The sequence below is a fragment of the Passer montanus genome, unplaced genomic scaffold, assembly GCF_014805655.1.
Source record: "Passer montanus isolate IOZ18808 unplaced genomic scaffold, ASM1480565v1 scaffold17, whole genome shotgun sequence".
NCBI classification, from domain to species: Eukaryota; Metazoa; Chordata; class Aves; order Passeriformes; family Passeridae; genus Passer; species Passer montanus.
This window is the reverse complement of record NW_024364270.1, coordinates 2,001,499-2,018,738: the sequence shown is the minus strand read 5'-3', so window position 1 is coordinate 2,018,738 and position 17,240 is coordinate 2,001,499. Positions and strand designations below refer to the sequence as shown.

Genomic DNA, 17,240 nt, shown 5'->3' with positions numbered 1-17,240 from the left:
GAAAGGCAGGGCAGGGCAGGGAATCCCCTGGAAAGGAGAGGGCTGATGCTCCAGCCAGGCTCTGCTGGGCTGCCCCTCCCTGCCACGCTGCCTGTCCACAAGTCCCATGAACTGTCCAGGACAACCCTCCCCACAGGGAAGCCCCGCAACAGCAAATGCCCCTTTTCAAGCCAAATGTTGCACAACAAAATGCTGTAGCTTCTTGGGACAAGGGATAACTCCTGCCCCACCATGTGTGTGACAAATTAATATGCTGAATAAATTACCTGCTTTAAAATTATAAACTCTACCTAAAGTTATGCCCTAACACAACAGCCTTAGATTAAGATCGGGAAGAAAAAAATCTTCACCCCATCTTCATCCTATTTATTTGCTTTATTCAGTTTCATTAGGGTCTTAATAATTTTCTAATCTCCATTTTGTAAGAATAACTGTTTCAGAAAATTGTTTCTTGTTGACACTCTTTGTAAGAATGAGGAATTTTCTCTTCCTCATATTAGTCATAAATAAGAAAAAAATCTGAAAAAAATCTTCATACCCACAGACACTTCAGAGACAGTGACATTTGAACAAATGTACAGCAAACAGAACTCTGATAAAAATCGTACCACACTCTTATAAGGAATGTAAGCTTTTCACCAGTGCAGTGAGCATTTTGAAGCACTTTTATGCTTTCTAAATCATCTGCTAAGGGGAGAGGCACAGGACGGCACAGCCCACAATCCTCCTGGTGTGAGGCAAATTTCAATACTGATAAAATGTCAATACTAACAAATAGGTAAATAGTTAAAGATTTGTATTTAAACAAGTAGGTTTATTGTACTTTCTAAAAAAGAATAAATGCAAGTTCTTGCACAATTTGTACGTAACTATTGTCTACCTGATGTGCAAGAAGGAAGAGACTAAGAAAATTACTGAAAATCACTTACAGACCTATCCCATGGGCATCTGGCCTCCCCTGCAACCTTCAAGGTCATGTGTCCAAAGGCAAAAGCCATTCCCACCTTTGCAAATTAACCTTAAAGCCTCTCATCACCTTCTCCTAGATCATCCTGCATCTCCTAGACCATCCTGCATCTCCTAGACCATCACCCCGGCAGTCAGTCAGGTCCTTGCCTGTACTGAGGGATGCAAAAGCATTCCAAAGGAAAGCAAAACACCACCAAAATATTTTCACTATGCTGATGTTGGACCAGCACCATCTCTATTCAATAAATCTTGTTCAGGTTCAATGCAGGAGTTGTTTTAAGGGAAGGAAGAAAGAAAACAGCCATAAATCTTCCTGAGCCCTTCTCCATCTGACTATAATGCGAGTATTTCTCTGAATTTTAATGCTACATTTCTTAAAATATTATTCTTGTGCCTGTGATTTACTAAATAAGTATATTTATATAACTACACATGTAGCAGTAGACTAATTCAATAAATTAGAGCTCAAAACATCAACTGTGAGCACAAGCATATTTACAAACAGCAATAAATTAAAAGATTAAAATGTGTGCGGTATTAAATAAGGATCTCTAAAGTTTTGTACCAAAACTTTACTGATACTTGTGCCACTACCCGAGGCCAGGAAGGTGTTTAAGGCCATAACAAGCAGGGTGCTCACTGCTCATGCCCACATGGAGCACGGCCAGGCCGGGAGGCAGGGTGGGGGCACAGCCAGGGGGAGTCCCCACGGGAGCCACTGTGACACAGCCCCCAGGCACAGGCCTGCACTTGCACTGGCCTGCCAGTGTCCCCAACAGGAACAGGCATCAATATCCACCACTTCCACTTGGAAGGCATGCACCCACACCAAACAAATTAAAGTTGCACTAGAAGTTATTAAGAGTAATATTAAGCCATAAAATGTAACTCAAACCAAAATACTTGACACAGTGATTTGCAGATGCAGAAATTAAAATGCCCCATTTCCTCCCTGTTGCAGTGAGTGGAAGGTATTTCCAGGGCTGTTCTCTGCAACAGAAGGCATGTGACTGAAAATGAGAGAGGGTTGGTACAATTTGTCCCAACAGGAACCAGATAAGGACAGCTTCTCCCCCAGCACTGCAGTTACACAGCCAGGGCAGCCACTGCAGGGAAGGCATCATGCTGAGAGAGGGGAGGACGTGGGAGACAATGCAGTGGACAAAGCTTCAGAACAAGATGAAACTTTTCAGGTACAGTCCCCATGTTATCAATGCTTCTGCATATACACATCTACAGTTCTCTCTCACCTGCAGGTGCAATGAAGAGCCTCTGCAAGCCTCACAGCACCTAAGTTTATCAAATCAAAAATTAAAAAAAAACATTAATAGGAAGTGCAAAGTAAGGCAAGTAGCCCTCTATTAGTATCCCTATTTGAAAAAATTAGCTATCTGCCCAAAGGCCTTCTCCATCTGAGGCTGAAGGATTACCAAATCCTGTAAAACCATGAAAGGTTTCTGCTGATCAAAAAAGTTCCAATAACTTCCAGCTACCTGATGTCCCTTTACAAACTGCAGGAGGCAAGAACTTGCAAGTAAGAATTTGAATACAACTGGGGTTTATATTTTGTTTACTTAAAATGAACTATGTTAGAAGTTTGGGTACACCAGTATCTCTTACTGGCAATGAAATAGCTCACATGTATGAACAAAATGTGAATGATCCCAATAATTCAGTCTTTACCTATAAAGTTACTACTTTTCAACCAAGTCACAACCAAGGATTTACTGAGTCTCTCCTGTATGTCTTTCTGTCCTTTTCCTGGGTACTTCCAGGCATTTGCAGCCCTGCAGTCAAGGAGAGCAGCAGGAGTCTCTGTGCCAGCACGCAGGCATTAGCCATTTCATACTGCTGGTGGTAGGGAAGCAGTTGAGCCCTGGCCTGTAAGATGGTAACACAGCACAGTTCCTGCACTTGGACTGCATCTCCACTCTTGGCACTCCCTGTTTATCTGCCATTCCTTATTGGTCAGACAATCAGCAACCACATGTAAAAATAAATGTGCTGAAAATATGCAAGTAACAGAGTTTTCCAAAGGAGTAATATCACTCATGGGGTACAGAAACCCCACGTGAAAGGCAGCTGAGCGATCTTTACCAAATCCCGGTTCCCACACTCACACTGCCTTGCCTGCAGCCCCCAGAACTGAGGCAGGCAGCAGGCTCCCTGGCCACTGAACTGGTAAGTTTCACCGAGTTTTTGACAAAATACATTGAGGAGACAAGAGCTAAAAGCAATAAAGGACAGGGCCAACAAAACCAACTTTGAGTAGGCCAAAGACTTGCAAAAGACTTTCAGAATTCTCGTGATACTTGCAGCCCCCAGAACTGAGGCAGGCAGCAGGCTCCCTGGCCACTGAACTGGTAAGTTTCACCGAGTTTTTGACAAAATACATTGAGGAGACAAGAGCTAAAAGCAATAAAGGACAGGGCCAACAAAACCAACTTTGAGTAGGCCAAACACCTTGCAAAAGACTTCCAGAATTCTCGTGATACAGATAAGAACAGCGAGTTGGAAAGACTACTGCACTTAAAGAATGTGAACTGGAACTGCACAGCTTAATTGTTTCTGCAGATGAAGGTGAATTTTTTTCTATTTTTATTACAGTGAACGTAGCAATGCAGTTGAATGTATAAGTTAGAAACAAGTGCAGGAAAAGAAAACTGTCCCCTAATACTACCTGACATGACAGTTCATAGCATATCCTTCATTTATCTTGTCTGAGACTTGTTTCATGACGCTAAATTAATCAGCAGCAGCAGCACAGACCTCCAAACCCACAAGTGTGAGCTTCCCAGGACATCTGAGAGAGAACTGTATGACTGAGCTTGCATCAATGACTTCTCAGGGGCCACACAGCCCTTAAGTCTACAGTTCACACTATAAAAATAAGACACACAATACCCTTTTCTGTTTCCACAGTATTAATTATTTTTACCACATATTTCCCTACTTCCTGGTAAGATCTCCCACAGAATTTGGTTAGTTGAAAGAATTTAAGCAAAGATTCTATTTATTCATTTTATTGACTTATTCAGAGGGGTCTGATTGAGCCTTATGTCTTCACCAAGCAACAAGAATTGGAACCTGGATAATCATATATTTTCTTAAATGAGGAATTTGCAGAAATAAACACTTCAACATGTCTCTCCTCCAACAATTATTAAATTTGGGTGTTTAATGCATGTATTCAATTCAATAAAACAAATGTTACTAACTTGCATGGAACATTAAAACACTTGGAGAGGCAGGTTGTTTAGACAACCTGGTTACTTCTACTGAGAGGGATTTAAAATCTCCAAGTTGACTTAAGAGTATTATGCAAACCTCTTAATAACTCCAGTGCAGTTATGTCAGCAATTATTTTTCACACAGAACACCAAGAGACACAAAATATTAATTTTCCAATAAGCATACAAAAATAATTTCTTACTCTCTCAATCAGTTTATGAAGTTTCTTTTGCTGCTTTCCAGTCAACACATGTCTAACTAAAATAAGTTAGTACAATCATCTGTATGGGCTGCCTGCACACTGGGCAGGGTTTGTTCCTCTTCTTGAGCTTTTTTGCACAGGTAAAACATGACATGAGGTGTCCTGTTTTGCCGTGTACTATGCAGCCATTTTTAGGTCTGCTCTGACATATGACACATGGCTCTATGCTGGTAACAGGCAGACTGGATTCCATGCTTTCCTCTTTGTCTTGCATTTCTCTCTTCTCAGGTTCCTTGAAGTCCTCCTGACTGCTACAGAACACACTGCTTGATGTTGATGGCTGGGAATAACCTTCACTTTCCTGGGACTCAGAAAGCTGTACTGCTTTATCCTCATTCTCATCCACAGCTGGTTCTTTATCTTCAATCGTTTTTGTTTTCTTGCAGTCAGGAACATCAAAACCTTCTCCAGCCTCTGCAGGAAAGGAGGCTTCTAATTTGCTCTTTTCCAATTTCTCACTCTTTTCATCTGGAAGCCAATCCTCACGGAGGGCCCAGCATCTGTGGCAGTGTCGTGGAAGCGGAGGATTCATTTCATTACATTCAGGACACTTCCAATAATCCTTTAGTGAATCAAAGGTTGGAACAGCTTAAGCTACTTGGAAGACTTACAACTGAAGTATTCAGACATTATAAACAATTGATTACTGCCAATATAATTATTATATTGAGCTATCAACTTGTTTACAATTTTAAAATTCCATTCAGTGGTTTTGGCCCCATTTTACAATTCTAGATTAAAATGGTTCTTATTTTAAAAGGACTCTGGCTTTCCTTCATTTTGCTGTAGGCTCGTGAATAGAACAATTCATTATTTCATGCACAAAACTGCAGAAACCAGACCACAAAGTTCTTCAGAGGCCCTCATGAAAAACTCGTGAAGAAGGTCATCATTTGTTCTGCTGCGCCATGCACCTGTGCACGGGAGCCCCTGGAGACCGAGGGAGCCTCTCCCCGCGGGCGGCCGAGCCGCTGTGCTCCCCGCGGCCGCGCGAGGGCGCTCGCACACGGCCGCCCCGCGGGAAACGGGCCGGGGCACGGGGAAAGGAAAACCAGGGGCAAAACCAGAGCGGTGCCGCAGCCCTCAGAGGGACTCATGGACCAGAGCGAAAATAAACCACTGTTTCCTTAAAAATACACTTTGCTTTTAAGGGCAGAGACCCTTCCTAGAAATAATGCAAGCTGCAGGGGAAATAATATCTAAAAAAAAAAAAAAAAATCAAACCTCAAAACCCAACCCAAAACTTACACATGACTTGAATAACATCAGGAACATCAAAAGCTTATAAGACCAATTTTAAATCCTAAAAATAATGCACAGGTCTCTATTTTCCACACATAAACATGGGTATGTTTTCAGAAGGTGGCCAGCCCTGTCTTTAACACACCAAGTCCCTCAGTCCTACAGACTATCAGAGGACTGGAACACTTCACAGTTCCACAAAACAACTTTAATTCAAGCATCGAATGTGAAAAGCAAATATAATTAAGGAGACAGCACACACTAGAATTAAAATGCAGTGTTTTTTCACAAACATCTCCATACTTTGCCTCAAGACTGTCAATTTCTTCCCACTCCTCAAGAACAGTCTCTCAGAATATAGTAAAGGCCTCTTTTACAGTACTGCTCTGAAAAAAGGCTTGCCTTCACATCTCTGTTACAGATACCTTCATTCAAGCTGGACAATAAAACTAGGTATTCTGATTATAGGAAGAGTTTTTTAAATGTACATGACTAAGATTTAAATTTTTTTCCATTTTGTGCAGAAAGTCAGATTTAGGGTCCAAATAATTTCCTTCAATTAAGTCAATGAAACGGTAAATTAGTGTGAGATTGGGTTTTTTGAAATGGATTAGGAAGTTTATTGACCATTTTAAAAAAACCCCAAGATTCCTAATCACATATTCCTTAATAATCACAGTAATTAAAATATTGGAACCTTCAAACACAGAAAAAGTTAATTTAATTCTAAAAAAAATCAGAGACAGCAACAGAACTCATCTATACTTCTTGATCTATTCTATGCCAGTTTATCCAACTTACAATGCTTCACCAGAAAAATTTTTACTCACAGCTAGAGAAATCTCTGGATCTTCATCAAATGAATCAGCATCACTATCTTCATCCTGGTAAATAGTCAGCTGATAAACCTGGTTTAAATTGAAAAAAAAAATTATATATATATATATATATATACATAAAACTAGCTTTTGGTGGTAAATAGTCAGCTGATAAACCTGGTTTAAATTGAAAAAAAAAAATTATATATATGTATAACTAGCTTTTGCCATTTAACTAAAAATGCAAATATTTTTAACCTGATAACATTTTCAGATAGCTAAATACTGGAGAGTCTCGAGGGATGGGCTATTAAGATTATTAATGGATTAGAGGAGTTCTCATGTGAGGACAGGCTGAAAGAGCTGGGAATGTTCAGCCTGGAGAAGGCTCAGGGCAGGGGGTGCCTGACAAATGTGGGTAAATACCTGAAAGGATGGCACCAAGAACACAGAGCCACGCTGCTGTCAGTGGTGTCCAGTGGCAGGACAAGGAGCAACTAGCACTAATTAAACACAGGAGGTTCCCTCTGAATATCAGGAGACACCTTTCACTGTGAGAATGAAGGAGCACTGGCATGGGCTGCCCTGAGCATCTAGGAAGCCTCCATCCCTGGAGATATTCAAGACACCTGGACATGGACCTGGGCAATCAGCTCTGCCAGAAACTGGGCAGGTGGGTAAGACACCCTGCAGAGACCCCTTGGAACACCAGTCATTCTGCAATTCCCAAAACTACTGTCTGGAGCAGGGGAACACCTCAAGCCCTTCTTTCTCCAAATGACCATCCTCTCTCAGGGTGCAGCTCTGCACTATGCTACAACTTGGTGTACATCAGTACAGTCAGTTCCATTCAGCCTCTCAGCTACCACAATCATGCAGGACCCTGGTGAATTCTGCTTCTGGCACTCGCACAATCTTGCCATGAGCTGATTAACCTCTCTAAAATAACAGAAAACTAACCCAGAAAGAAAACCCCATGTACAGTCTCACTTCATTCCCAACATTCTAGAAATCTCTTGAGAATTGCAGTAATCACAATTTTTCTGTCTTCCTGCCTACTAATAAAGACTCCCAAAACTTCGGTTTAGCATCTCTATGAAACATTTACATTCACAGAGGCAAAAAACTTGGACATATCCGTTTGGAAAGAGCTACTCAGAAAGGTTTCCTTTGGTATCAAGTGTTGTCAAAGCTTAACATGTACTTCTAGAATCAAAAATGCAGAAAGACTATAGTACACATGCTGCCACAGACTTCAACAGCTGGTGGGAGAAGTTAAGCCCCAGATTTTCCTATCCAGCCTTTTTCAGAGCCTGCAGAAAGCCTCAGCACCACTGCAATCACTGGCTGGTGGGTTGTACAAGGGTGGCCCAATGGCACCGACAGCTAATTTGATTTAAGGAACAGCTGGGTGCAGATTGTGACACCAGCACATGCAGTTCGAAAATATACCTGAAGAGCTCTCCTTGGAAACTTACAGGAATTTTTCATATTGAAATTCCTTCTCCTTCTCATCCCCTCCCCCCAGGGTCAAACAAGGAAAGCAGACAGTACCTCATCATCTTCATCTGTGAGCTCCTGCCCTTCTTCATTATGGCTATAATCTTCTGAATAAATAGACTCAACTTCAAACTCGACACTGAACTGGTCTGATACAGAACCGTGGTCAAACCAATCCGAGTTTTCACTTAATGAACTAGCATCAAGATCCTGAAGAAAACAAAAAAAATAAAGCACACATTCAACTTCACCAGTCCATATACATAAGATTACTGATAAAACAAGTCTCAGGATAAAACTATACTACTCAGTATAATTAGCTATGAAAAAAAGGACCAGCTGCTGTAAGACACTGCAGTTTTTATGAGACAAACAAATTACAGGTGGGTAAAAATAAAGCTAGGTCTGGAAGCCTTTTGCTGGCTCTGTAATAAAAAATTGCACTCAGCCTACAGGCAGCTGAAAGGCTAGTCATTATTTCAGAAAGTCCCTTCTAAAAAGTGAAAGAACAGATGCAAGAAGACAGTATATTTTGGCCGCATGTAATTAAATTCTCTATTCTCATAAACTTTGTTTAATTTGAGACCATGGCATAACAATTAGAAAACAGGAAGACTGAAAATACAGTATTAGTTCCGTCAATTTAGAACACAGTATGTGACTAGGAATACTGTTAGTTCAGATCCTCATGACTTAATTGAACCACAAATTTGTCCTGGTGTTTGCTAAAAACAATACAAAACTTCCAAGTAGTGGCATGGCAAATTAATACAATGCACCCCCAGCACCCATTCCACTGGGTACAGTCACCAAAGCTGTACCAGAACTAACACCTAACTAATGGAATGTCTATTACTCTCTTTGTCTCTTAGTATTCTAAGAAATACTTATTTTAAAACACAAAATATGTCTGACTTTTTTTCCATACTGTGCCAAGTAGTGAGGATCTTGGCTTTTAAAAAATATTCAACATTAATATTCTAAAAAATTTCACTTCAGCTTTGCCAGCAGACCTATGAAAAATCCCACTCCACCCACACACCAACTTTTCTTTCAACCTCTTTTCTTTCCTCAGACACCACTGAAGGCACTGCTGCTTTTAAAAACATTGTGTTTTCACATGCATGTTTGCACTTGTAGCATCTGCAGAATTTCTACCACAAAAATGTTTTACTTCTCTATTTTGACTTACAGGAATGGAAAGAGAATCTGTTGAATCACTGCTATTGCTTCTTTCACGGCACAGACCACTGACTACACACCATGAGAGACTTTCATCAAATGTCACCGAGATGTTCTCTGACTTGTGTCGCTTTCTTCTGTCACTGGGCAGATCATCTGAAGGACTTTTTTCTGGGCATAGTCAAGAATTTTTTTATTATTCAAAAACATCTATGCAATGTGCAGTTTTGAATTTTCTAAACAGAAGCTTAAAATACAACTTAGTACAAAGAAATCTAATAAAGTAAAATATTACAGCATTTTTTTTAAATGGGGCAAAAAGGCACTAACACTTCTTTAAAGACACTGTAACTCATATCCATACAGTGTGAAACATTTCTGAAACAAATATTTCAGGGTCTGCCTTTCCCCCCTTGTCCCATCAGTACACTTATTAATGGCAGTCTCCACATGGAAAACAACTGCAAATTTGAAGGAATTTTTACTCCACACATGACATGTTAAACCCTTCCTAATTTTAAGAAATACAGTTAAAATCTTACTTGTCCTTACTCCCTCTACAGGCAATAGACAGAAAGGCACTTTCAGAGGGCTTCTGAGTCCATCCCAGAATTTGTAGGGAGATAGAGCAATTAGCTCCCAGTTCACATGCATACAGAACACCTTGTGCTAAGCAAGGTAAGCACAGGTTCAAGTTTCAGACACCTCAACATATTTATCAGTGAATAGTTGCACTATATGTAATTCTGTTTACCCAACAAGATTTTTGTAACAAACTATTAGAACTTTTATCGCACCCTAGCAAGAAAATCTTCATTACATACTATGCAAAAGTTGAACTCTGAAAGCATTGCTTCAAGCTCTGCTTACTAAGCATGCTTGGTTAGAAGGCAAAAAGACAATGCTTTGTAAATACATCGTGTTTTGGAACAATCGCCTACAGCAGTGCAAGGACTGAGGGTACAGCAATTTAGGGGTAGGTAAGTCAAAATTTAGCTCCATTGACTTCTAGAGCATTTGGTAAAAAACAATTTTATATAAAAATGTGTTGTAAATTCAGCATGTCACTGCAGCGGAGTGAAAATCTCCCAAGATGTCAACAACTTTTGGTTCAACAGGCCTCAGTATGAGCCTGCTGACCTCCCTACAGGTGCCTCTTGCACCCACCCTCTGTCGCCCACCTTCTCCCTCGCCTGGAAAATCACACTGTGACAATCCACAAGTCTTCAAGTCTTGAATTGTTAAAAAATAAGAAAAAAAAAAAAGGAGAACAAAACACTTGTACATACTTTGAGACTTCTCTTACTCTCCCTTGGTGCTTCTTGGCTCAGCCCCTTTCTTTTCTTTTTTCCGCCCTGAGAGCCCCACCAAACTTGGTGCCCCCAGGCCCAAAGGTTGCTCCTGTCCATCGTTGTCCTCATTTAGTTGTCATGGCTCCATGCCGTACTGATACTGTATCACCACAAGGTCTCTATACACTATTTAAGGGGCTCCAAAGGAGCCACTACTATCCCAATTTAACAAGAATAGTGGTTTTAAGGGAAGATTTCCTATAAATTAGAAAAAAAGTGTATATAAAAACACTATATTAAAAGAACTTTTAAAGTTGTAACAAACTAATAAATGGATGCAAGGCAAGAGTTAATAATCAAACCTACAATAAGTAAGCACAACCCAGGACCTTATGTGTTCTGTGTCATGCCTAAATATTACAGGTTGTGATGTTTAACCAAGACTTTCCATCCTTTCATCAGTTTAAGTTACAACATTAAAATGTTCTTTTAATTTAGTGCAAACCGCTCAGCAACGCAGCACTGGTTTGGGACTGACTTAACGTAACAGTGGCCTATGAGGGACACAAAAAATACTACTTGAAAGCTGAGGAACTGAAAAATGCTCCAGAACAAGTGAATAAAAGTATGTTCTATGCAGTGACAGAACCTTATCACTGCCCAGGTAAGAGCAAACACCAAGTCATGAGGCAAGACAGTAAGTGATGGAACAAACTAACATAAGAAATGTTTTTCTTGTTTGTAATTTTCTGGTAAGAAATTCCACAGAATAATATTTACACAGAACTGCAGAGAACACTTCCATTGAGAAACTAAACCAGGTTTATGCTGACCAGATTGTTATTGCTACTTATCAAAAGAAACATTTTGTGTTTTGAAAATGTATTTGCCATGGTTATTGAATAACCACAGTAAAAACAAAGGGAGGCAAATATGATGCTTAGGTCACCAGATGTTTTAACAAGTGCCTAATGAATGGTGAGGTACCTGAATATATCCAAAATCATCCTGTGTTACTACCACACCTTTGATGCCTCCCAACAGTTGAAATCCAAAGAAAACTGGCTTTAGTGAACAAACAAAATTTCAAATTTTGTGGCTGTCTACAGAGGAAATTGAAATGAATTTGATGGTATCAGTAGATTACAAACAAAAGTGCTCTCATCATGAAGATAATACAACTGATAAGGTCCTGCTGATGTCAAAGAGTTTAACAGAGCCATGGAGTAAGTTATTCCATCATCTTACTAACAATTCTAGACATCCAAACTGTAACATGACACTGGAGCAATGCAAGGAATTGTGTTTTTCTTTCAGACTGAACATTTTGTTTTAGATAAGCAGAGAAACATGAGTAGTATTTGCCAGCAGCATCTTTCAAGTCAGCAAGGCAAGAGAATGTAGCTTTTCCCTCTAAGTGGCCATGCTACTGAAAGCTCTGCATCATAAATCTGCAGATACCAGATTCACTGTGTGTCCTCCTCCTAGAAGATGTAGTTGGTCGGGAAGTCATGCTTGATGAAGTCTGGTTCTCTTCTAACTCCTGCCTAGACTCCTGGTAACAGAAATACTGAGTAAGCCTGAGCATAAGTATGAGGTAAAATGCAAGAATCAACTTACTACATTAAACCACTGACACTATAATGCAAAACTGAACAGAATGTACAAATCAGAAAATTTATTCAAATGAAAATAGCACCTTAATAACGTCTTCTTCAGGCTGAGATGTGGCATCATCCTCAGGTGTGTTGCCAAGGGTAGAGTCTGAAACCGAACCAAAATAAAACCCATTATACAATACAGCAGAAAAAGTAAATTTCAGGCTGAAAAAGTAAATTGTAATTAAAACGTAAAATCCAGACATTTTGCAACAATGGAAAAAACACACTGCTCCTTTGTCAGGTGTGTGCAGCAGCTTTCCTGTAACATTACTGAAGTGGAAATGTGAGGAGAAAGAAGAAATGTCAACTGAAAGCACTCAGAATTCTGTTATAAATGGCTTCAAAAGAAGTCTGTGGATAAACTGTGATTCTGCAGATATGAAAGAATATAGGCAGGAAATGTAATTACTTGCTCCTCTCCAAAGTGCTTTTTCCTACTCATCTTTTGGGAACCCTGAGTTAAAAAGATGTACAACAGAAGAAATATTAGCTGTTGTTAATGATTTATGCTTACTAACAGACAGATCTTGAATTAACAAAGAGTCTTTCATGAAAAAAGAACGGGAAGATAAATTTAAGTTTGCAAGCTTAACAATGGGGATGACAAAGAGAGCAAGTTTCCCATCTTCAGCAGCTGAACACTTGCCTTTAGGAAAAATCAGAAACAAAGGGTGTCTTTACAGAGATTTAGAGGCAAATTTACAAAATGGCTTCCATTGTTTAACTTCTGTTTCAGACCCTATATTAGGCAAAAATTACAGCTGTATTGAGCAATTTTTATACTGCAGGACTGTGTATAACAACTCTGCATTCAAGAAGTGGTTGGTTATCCACAGCATCACCACAAGGATACTTTTTAAAAGTATACAGCCCATTTAAAACAGGGCTGAGTATAGCTCAGAATGACCAGTTCTATATGTACTTCACATTCAGCTGTGAAAATTAAACCAGAACTTTAATACATAAAAAAGAGCCTTTGCCCTAATTTTATTGCTGGCATAAGTTTAAGTAGCTTATTTTTCATATTAAAACTTTGTATGTTGTTGAGGGCTTTATCAGTAACAAATACAAGCAAATCACTTAAGTTTGTAATTTAGTAGCCTTTTTCCTCAGTGTTTTTTCTGGTTCTAGTCCAATAAAATTACTCAATTTTTTTCTCCTCCTAAAGAAACAAGTGTTTGCTTTGATTCACTATTTGTGATTGCTCTGGACTACAGTGAGCAAAGCCAAATAGTTAATAATGGAGAGCTCGCTGTTATCTGACCACTACCTGCAAGATTCATTATGTAAATTCTATTTTCCCTACTGCTGGTTCCCAAACAAATCACCCTCCTAAACTAGCTTACCTTGTTGATTGATTGCTATCAGATTTCTGGAAATCATTGAATATAGCCTCCTTAAATAGGGATAAAGAAAGAGATGATACAAGTTAGCTACATGTAACCATAAGAGAGAGCTTACCATCTTTGAAGATGCGAAGAGTTAAAAAAGGGACATAGGCATGATGCTCTTCATTATTTCCCAACCAGACTCTCAGAAAAGAATCCCATTTTTTACCTGTGTTCTTTTACTGAAAAGCTTGTTACTCCAAATAAATCCCCCAGGAGATCATTTGCACAGTGTACAATATGCTGCTGTTTTTCATCATATAATTGCTTAGACATAATATATTGTCCAATATAGAATATTACCTGTGAAATAAATTAAATACAGATGTTAAATATCCAGGTTGTTTCTTAAAGAGTAAGAGACAAAGCATATTAAATACATTGAAATTCACTCTTCAAACTCTGTCTAAAACTCTCTTTGAGCTAACAGATTTTCATCTATCATTCCAGAAGAACACTACTATTCTACTGACCACCAGAAACTTTTGTTCAGATTTTTGAGAAACTCGCTAAATACCCAGCTACGAGTCAGCAGGAGAGTAAACACTGTCTTATCTCAATTTCTAGACAAGCTATAAAAAACACTGCCCCCCCCCCATTTTCCTAACCCAAAACAATCTATCTGTACTCACTGTAGTCTACCTTTAGTGGTTAAAAGTTCTCACCTCCTTCATAGTAAAAGTGTCCTTTTCAGCACCAGCTAACTTTAACAATTTCAGCAACAGTGGCTTTGGTTTAACCTGTGTGTGGAAGGAGAAAAATAATATGCACTAATTATACACCAACAGAACATTTATTTATACCAGTTGTCTTTTTCCTTCTGTATTATTCTGATATGCAAACATACAACTGCATTAAAACCTATCTTCATTCAAGTTTTTCACTTTGCAAAGTTCAAACTTAAAAGCAAATAATATGAACTAAACTTCACAGTAAACTTCTCATACACTGTACACCTTAGCTCAAACCCCAGTCTTTCATTGTCCCTTTCAGCTGGGATAGTTAATTTTCTTCCTAGTAGCTGGTACAGTGCTGTGTTTTTGATTTGATGCTCACAACAGACTGATGTTTTTGTTGTTGCTAGGTAGCTACACTAAATCAAGGACTTTTCAGTGTCCCACGCTCTGCCACAAGGGAACAACAAGCCATGAGGGAACATGGCCAGCACAGCTGACCTGAACTGGCCAAGGGGATATTCCATATCACAGAATGCCAGGCTCAGTGTTATGAACAGCAGAGTTGGCCAGGAGGTGCTCACTGATGCTTGGGGATGGGCTGGGCATCCATGAGCAGGTGGTAACCAATTGCATTGTGCAACATTTGTCTTCCTCAGATTTAACTAGTCTCCCTTTTCTTTACTATTACTCTTCTACTTGACTTCAGTTATTAAACAAACAGATTTTGCCTTTTTTTCATGATGCCCCCATCCCACTGTGGGGGCTAGGGGGCAGGAAACAAGGTGCTCTGTGCTACCCAAGCTGGCAGCTGGGGTTAAAGCTCAACACATTGGTAAATACAAACTCCTTAAATGGAGCTACAGAATTTGTTTATTAGTTCCAAGTCCAGGGCTGGGTCCTGGGGAACTCGGCTTCACTCCTTTAACCATTACCACAACTCCCAAAGGGGAGGGATGATGGAAACAGACCTCCGTGACTGTTAGGTCCAGAGTGCACGTCATAAAACACTGGTTCACTGCTTTCTTAGTCTCTTTCTGTGACAGTTTCTGAGGTTTTGGTTTTGCATTTGCCAGCTGGGCTGCTTTTCCTCTGAAGGCTTTTCTTAGCTGGGACAAGCACACCCCATCCCTTCCTTCATGCTTCACTCACTCCTCCCTCTGCAATGGCCTCCCACCCAGTCACCGTGCCAGTTTAATCTGCAGTCAATCCTTGACAATTTCCAAGGCAGAGGAAGGAAAAGTTAAACAAGAAAAATCACTTCCCCCGTACATACAAACTGCACCATCCCACAGAGCTGAGGCAGCAGCAGTGCAGCAGATCACAACGAGCTGCAGGCGCTGCCACAGCAGCAAAGCCTGCGGAGCCACTGATGCTCCCAGAGCAGTGCATTCTAGAGTCACCTCTTTAACCACACTGCAACCATCCTAAAACCAGGCTAATATTTAGCTATCCTGATATATTATATAAAATAAAATGTAAAAAATAAACATGGAAAGTAAAAAAAAAACCAAAAACAAAACAGGGAAGTGTGAATAAAATATCATGAGACAAGCAATAAATGTTTGAGGGAAGGGTGGAGATGGGGAACTACCCTTCAATCCATTCCAAAGATCTGCTAAAACCAACATAAGTTTCAGTGAGTTAACAAGATATTGGTTGCAAGAATTACACATAATTAAAAAAATAACTAAGCTCATGCACAATGAGCTGTGCACTCACCCCCTCCTAAGAACTGAATTATTTAGAACATGTGGCATATACATTAGTTTCATAAAGGAAGCAAACAGTAACTTATTAAAGTACTACTGACAGCTAAGCATAGCAAGGCACAGTTTCAAAACCGAATCCACAACTAAGCCCACTTTTACTCCCCAGCCCTGTCCTCCTGACTCCTCCATGCTCTGCAGCCTTGCAGATCTGACAGCAGACAGTAATATCACAATATGATGACAAAAAAAGGAAGACACAAATGAAAAAATTCAATTTTGAACAGTCTGCTGTTCTGCAATTTCACTTTTCTGAAGTTCTATTATCAAATCCACACTTTTAAGCTTTATCCTTCTACACAAGATAATCCAGTTCAACAATCACTGTACATATGCAGTTTTGTAACTTGCATTTCAGGTGTAAAAGGCTTCAATCCTCAGGAAAACTAAGGACAAAACAGCAGAGTTGTCACTGTATTATGGAAAGCCTGGAAATGCAAAGCCACACATAAATAAAATAAACACAAACGAAGACTCTTCTTACGAATTCCAATAGAGGAGAAAATCGAAAATCTCCAGATTATTTCACCAACAGTATGTTTTGTACAATGGAGATTTTCCAAAGCTCTTCAGCTATAGGATCTGTTAACAATCACCACCCGAAATACTTACCATTACAAATCGGATCATAGAATCCTTTTTATTAAAAGAAAGCAAAAAAACCATGAAACGTTTCCAGGAAACATTCTAGACCTATACCATCACCCTGCACTCTCAAGTGTGCTGAAGATTTGCCTACTGCAGAACCAAAGAGAGACCACCATCACCGGCTGGACTTCCTGGCTTTTCTCCAGCCACCGCTCCCTAAGCGCACTGATTGCTCTGAATCAGCCGCTAAAAACTCTGCAAAAAGCATGCAACAAACCCACGCGCCCAACAGCTACTGACCAGCGCCTCTTGCTCCGAAGCGGTGACAGAGGAGGCATCCGTAAGGGAGGACATCTTGGTATTGCACATTTGCCTGCAGGTGAGGGGAGAACAACCTCAGAACGCGGCACGCCGCGACACAACCCGGCCGGCCGGGCGGGCAGCAGCCGCAGGCCGGGGCCCACTCACCTCGGTGCCTGCCCAGCCCGCCCGCTGGACTCCGGCGTGTCTGTGCCGGGCCGGGCCGGGCCGGGCCTTATATAGCGCTGCCAGGAGGAGGCAAGTCAGGGCTTAGCTCCGCGCCGGCCCGGCCCGGCCCGACATGCCCGAGCATGACCCGCAGCGCCGCCGCCGAGCCACCGCGGGGGGGGCGGGCGATGGGCCC

The 17,240-nt window shown here is 40.5% G+C and overlaps 1 protein-coding gene across 1 annotated transcript; it reads right to left on the bottom strand.

Annotated features, from left to right (window-relative positions):
- Positions 1 to 3,875: 3,875 nt before the first annotated feature.
- MDM2 (MDM2 proto-oncogene) lies at positions 3,876 to 17,204 on the bottom strand. Its single transcript, XM_039703834.1, has 11 exons — positions 17,045 to 17,204; positions 16,877 to 16,949; positions 14,211 to 14,285; positions 13,715 to 13,848; positions 13,504 to 13,553; positions 12,196 to 12,260; positions 11,958 to 12,051; positions 9,215 to 9,375; positions 8,077 to 8,232; positions 6,535 to 6,612; positions 3,876 to 5,024 (listed from the first exon to the last, which is right to left on the bottom strand). The coding sequence occupies exons 2-11, from the start codon at positions 16,943 to 16,945 to the stop codon at positions 4,455 to 4,457; spliced, it is 1,452 nt and encodes a 483-aa protein (XP_039559768.1). The 5' UTR covers positions 16,946 to 16,949; positions 17,045 to 17,204; the 3' UTR covers positions 3,876 to 4,454.
- Between the last annotated feature and the right edge of the window lie 36 nt (positions 17,205 to 17,240).